Source organism: Elaeis guineensis, chromosome 1, assembly GCF_000442705.2.
Source record: "Elaeis guineensis isolate ETL-2024a chromosome 1, EG11, whole genome shotgun sequence".
In the NCBI taxonomy this organism is placed as follows: Eukaryota; Viridiplantae; Streptophyta; class Magnoliopsida; order Arecales; family Arecaceae; genus Elaeis; species Elaeis guineensis.
This window is the reverse complement of record NC_025993.2, coordinates 10,372,870-10,378,554: the sequence shown is the minus strand read 5'-3', so window position 1 is coordinate 10,378,554 and position 5,685 is coordinate 10,372,870. Positions and strand designations below refer to the sequence as shown.

The window sequence follows — 5,685 nt, the reverse complement described above, 5'->3', positions numbered from 1 at the left end:
TAACCCAAACAAAATGCAGGCTTGTGTACATCTGATCATTCAACTAGAAGATTTTCACAGGTTGAAGTTAGAAACAATGATCGTCAGTTTCTAATAGTAGATATACAGCAATTAGCTCCCTGTACCTCAGTTCCGATGAACTTGAAAACTGTAAAGGATGGACAAGTACCTCATTCTCATAATTACTTGTATCAAAACTACAGTATTACACCTTACATTTCATCATTCAACCAGCAAAAATTTTTTTTCACCAACTGAATTCTGAAAAAACACAGAAATCCCAGCTTGTTATTAATACACACAACTCAATAAGCTTCCTATACCTTAGTTCAGATGAAAGTACAGAGTGAAAAGGTGGAGAATTATCTCCAGCTAATTACATAATTCAAAATGCAGCATGATAGGTAAGTGAAATGTGGTATCTTATCCTGCTTCCTGATTGTCCTTGGGGAACTATGGTTTTTGGAGTAGACAGACATAAAGCAAGTTTTGAGGCTCTATGATGTACATAGTTATGTGGCAGATTGATCTGAAGCAAGAAGCGATGAGGAAGCTTTCTCCAAGTTCCTCCTGGAAATGGATGACGTGTCACCCGTAGTTTGATATGCACTTGATAAAGAGGTAGGAGGACCTGAGGCAGCAAAAGTAGTGATAGTACTAGCACTTAAAGTGCCACTAGTGATATTAACTGAGCAATCTGTAGCCTTCGGAGCAGGAGGCCTCTCAATCTCCATTATCCCTTCCAACATCTGCACCACTTTCCCCATGGATGGCCTCAGAGAGGGCTGCTCTTGGGTGCACCAGAAGCTCACCTGTACTGCCCTTTCCAGTTGCTCCATGTCCACTTCCTGCTCGGCAAGGCTCTTATCCATGATGTTTCTGATGTTCCCGTTTTCGAACTCTTCATACGCCCATATGGAAAACTTCTTCCTGCCGGTCTCTTCTGAGACGTCGAAGTTCCGCCGCCCACTCACAATCTCCAGCAACACCATCCCGTAGCTATAAACATCGGACTTTGATGTGATCGGGAGATTTGCAAGCCATTCTGGAGCTAAGTATCCTCTAGTCCCTCTAACACTGGTCAGCGTCCGGTGCCGGTGGTCTTTGGGGTGTATGAGCTTTGCAAGACCAAAATCTGAGACCTTGGCATTGTAGTTCTCATCAAGGAGGATGTTCTCCGGCTTTATATCGCAGTGGACAATGCAATCCCGACACTCTTCATGCAGGTAAGTGATCCCTCTTGCAGTCCCTATGGCCACACTGAAGCGAGTCGCCCAGTTTAACTTCCCCGACGACTCCCGACAGAAGAGGAAAGAATCCAATGAACCATTTTTCATGAACTCATAAACCAGCAACCTGTGCCGTCCCTCAGAACAAAAACCAATCAGTCTGACCAGATTCAAGTGGTGGGTGCTGCTAATGGTGGCTACCTCCATCCGGAACTGCTTCTCCCCTTGCTCAATCCCCTCAAGCTGCTTCACCGCAACAACGGTCCGGTTTGCAAGGTCCCCCTATAAACAGCTCCAAAACCCCCTGCCCCAAGCTTCTCTTTGAATCCCTTTGTCGAACGATGTAGCTCTCTATATGAGAACTGCACGGGAGCACCGGAAGCATACTCAAGAAGTGCATACTGAGCTGACGAAGGGCCATACTTAGGACTGTTCCGGCAGAAGCACCAATACAGCCCCCACTCCAAAGCCATCAACACCAAGATAGTGCCCAAGACCACAACAGCCACCACCCAACCTTTCAATTGAGAGGAATGCGTCTGGATACCGTCCGAAGCCGGTGGCGGCTGGTTCGGAACGGCCGGAGCACAGACCTTGACGAATGAAGTGCTCGGGAGAGCCTGAGACAGATACCCACTAACAAAATTTGATACCTTTAGGTAGCAATAGCCAGACCCGTCAGCAAGGGAGGTGGAAGCAACACAAGAGCTGCCCGAAAGGCAGTTCAACCGGCATGCCGTGATCCCCACAAAGAATCGCTCGGTCGTGATATCCGGCGGGTAAGTCAAGAACAGTGAATGATCCAATTGCAGCATGGTAGAATTCCCAGGGCAATCTTCGATCGCAACCTTCCTCTTACACCCCTTCCGGCTATCATTCGGGTCGACCAACACAAAATTCTCCGACGCGCAGCCACAGACCGGAGATGTATCATTGTAGCTACAAATTCCCATGTTGCCACACCAGCCGAAGACCTCGCACTGGTCCGCCACGGCCGACCACCGGTCGATGGCGCTGGTGGTGCCACTGTCGACACTGTAGGCCCTCAAATTCCCATCAGAATCCAACCTCACGAACCGCATCGCCACGCCACTCTCACCATAATCGCTGCTATAAGCTATGACAACCGAAGTCGAGAGGGATTCATCGGAGAGGGAAACAATTCCATTGGTCTGGAGGGTCAAGACTGGGAAAGTAAGGGTTTTATTGGCAGTAAACGATGAATTGAATCCCTGATTGAAGTAAAAAACGCTGTCGTTCCAAGTGAGGGTAAGGTTTCCAGTATTATTAAGAGAAAAAGTGTAGATCCCGGACCTCAGAGTCTGGCCAATGGTGAAATTTTGATTCTCGACGATTGTGTCGGTGGGGTGGCTGAAGCTTTGCCAGACGGAGGCGCTGCCGTTATTGAGGACGAGGTCGCCGTTCTCGCCGAGGGAGGCGGCGGTGACACCTTTGTTGGAGGTGTTGGACTGCCAGACGACGGCGCCGGAGCCGTTGGTTAGGCGGAGGTCGCCGTCGGAGCGGAGCTGGAGGGAGGCGGCGGAGTCAACCGCGACGGGGTTGTTGTCGGCGCCGGCGGCGGTCCAGACGCGGATCACACCGGAGTAGGTGATGGCCGCGAGATAAAGGGAAGGGTTGTCGGTGTCGGAGACGAAGCCGAGGGAGAAGGTCTTGTTGTCGGAGGTCCAGGAGGAGAAGCCGCTGGGGGTGAGGGTGGAGCCCAGGGAGATGTCGGCGGCGACAGCGAGGGGGAGGCGGCGGAGGAGAAACAGAGAGGAGAGCAAGAGCAGGAGGAGGACAGGAGTGGAGGAGGCTAAAAATCCCATTTTTAGATCTTTTTTTTCTTTTCTCGCTCTCGTCCTCTGATCTTCTCTTCTCGCTTGGTGGAGAGTTGGAAGAAGGGTTAGAAATAGAGAAGAGGGGAGACGACCATGACCCGGGCAACGTCCGCTGGGAGGTGGACAGTTTTGGCAGCTGATGGTCTAAGTCATGTACACATAGACATTAAAAGTCGTGTTCAGCTAGATTCGAGAATCACGAATATTTAAGATTACGTGTATTGTCATCGATGGAGATAAAGTTTGTCTTGTGCGGCGGATCTAACTCGGGGCCCCGAAAGGGCTGGCGAGCGAGTATGGCAGCGTCAACACGGTATGCAGGTTGAGAGAGAGAGAGATTTATTTTTGATGTGGTGATTTTGTGGGAGGGTGGATGGGATCGGTGGGCCAGGGACTGCCATCATTTATTAGATGCAATGTATTATGGAATGGGTGGCTGGTGATTTTGGGGAAGCCATTGGGAAGACTTTTCTTTTTTGAAGTTTTTAGTGTTTTAGTTTTTGAAGATGGTCCGAAAAGGAGGCAGGAATTGATCAACGGTCAATGTAGCGGGCGGTCCGGACCGCAACCAAGGACCGGTCCAGGTGGGAAGCCGAAGGAATTTAGGTCAGGTCGGCGTGCTTCATTCTGTAGCTCGTGGAGGGCTATAGACGGATTGTTACAATTTTTCTTTTAATAGTGCCACGTGAGAATGGTCCGACTCATATCAATATAAAATTAATGATATTCGCTTTTCTATATCATAATATATTTTTTTATTTTTATCATAAATTGATATAGAATGAGAGTGATATCTTTTCTAGTATACCACTGTTACGATAAATGACTCATGATTCGTAACGTGAGGTATTGTCTATTCTAATATATTAATTTTATAGTTTCATTCTTCAAAAAATACCTAATGTAAAATGGATAGTTCCTTCTTATATAAGTTAGAGTTTTTTTTGACTTATAACTACTATGAAACTAATAATTTCTTCTCAGTTATACAACAATAGTACTCATAGTTTTATTATAAGAATCATACTTAATATTATGGCAACTTGATTTATTAACTAGAGCAAATACATTATATATATATATATATATATATATATATATATGCGCATTTAGAATTATACAAGTTTTGGATTATAAATATTGCAATCAATCTCTGAGTGCGCCTAACTCCAGTGAAGAGCAACCTGCAAAACAAATTCACTGATCAGAATTGTGTTCAATGGAGACCCTCTGATGCCTAAGTCAGCGGGAAATGGTGAACAGTAGATTTAAAATAGACTTCGACAGAATTTTAGCTCAGTAAAAGCCCTTTACCCTTGCTGTTCCCTTACTTTTCTTTGTAGGCAGTTTGGATGTAACCGTCGAACATGTAAAGTCACATTTTTTATGGCATGAAGGGGTGTTAACCCTTACTATCGGACCATAATCATGGAGTTAGTGGACAGTATATGCCCACTAATAGTCGTGACATATAGTTATTATCTCTGATTGTGGTATCTTGATCGTTGGCTCCGATATATATATATATATGCATTATATATATATAATGCATACACACACACACATATATATATATATAATGCATACACACACACACACACATATATATATATATGTGTGTGTGTGTGCGCGCGCGCGCACGCGCATGCGGGCGTGTGTGCGCTTTTTTAGAATTATACAAGTTTTGGATTATAAGTATTGCGATCAATCCCTGAGTGTGCCTAACTTCAGTGAAGAGCAACCTGCAAAACAAGTTCACTGATCGAAATTATATTCAACTGAGATCCAGAATTTTAGCTCAGTAAAAGCCCTTTACCCTTGCTATTCTCTTACCTTTTCTTTATAGGCAGTTCGGATATAACCGTCGAACACGTAAATCTCATTTTTTATGGCATGAAGGGGTGTTAACCCTTATTATCGGACCATAATCATGGAGTTAGTGGGTAGTTTATGCCCACTAATAGTCATGGCATGTAGTTATTATCTCCGATTGTAGTATCTTGATTGTTGACTCTGATATACCGATTAGCAGTCGGTGATTTTGATATACCGACTATACATCCGTATTTTTGATATACTGACTAGCCATCGACTGTACAGTCGATCGAGTCGTTGAGATTGATTGCTATCTTAGATACATTCGAAGTTATCGATAGTTAGTCGATATATCGATAGACAATCGGCCATCCGTATTTAACGAAGGCGATAGAATGTCAAGTGACGAATCCTATAAAGGCCATAGTCGAATCGATAACTCCTTTGGCGGTTCTATTTTGACTGTCCAGCATCAGTTATCGACACATAGTCGAGGCGTTATCCTGAATCAGGGGGAGTAGATCCGATTGTCCCAACAGTTACCCCCTACTCCCAAGTTCAAGGTGGCTTGATGCGTTGGATGATGGGGGTCAGCATATATTCTACCATCTCGATTCTATGGTCGTTTCAGTTGCAGGCAATGATCCTCTCAAAAATTAAAAATCTTCAGCCATTTTGTCGCTTGGATGATCGTGCGATGTCATTGGAATATCGAATCGAAAAGATGGTTATTTAATGTTGCAGTCGGTCGGACAGTGGGATGATTTGATTTTGACCAATCGGGTTGCCACCACTTGTCCGAC

General features: G+C 45.2%; 1 protein-coding gene across 1 annotated transcript; it reads right to left on the bottom strand.

Moving 5' to 3' along the window:
- Nucleotides 1–259: 259 nt before the first annotated feature.
- Nucleotides 260–3,120, bottom strand: LOC140854667 (G-type lectin S-receptor-like serine/threonine-protein kinase At1g34300). Its single transcript, XM_073250587.1, is given in 2 exon segments — nucleotides 260–1,507; nucleotides 1,510–3,120. Coding segments are annotated over 2 exon segments (2,541 nt in total). The 5' UTR covers nucleotides 3,056–3,120; the 3' UTR covers nucleotides 260–512.
- Between the last annotated feature and the right edge of the window lie 2,565 nt (nucleotides 3,121–5,685).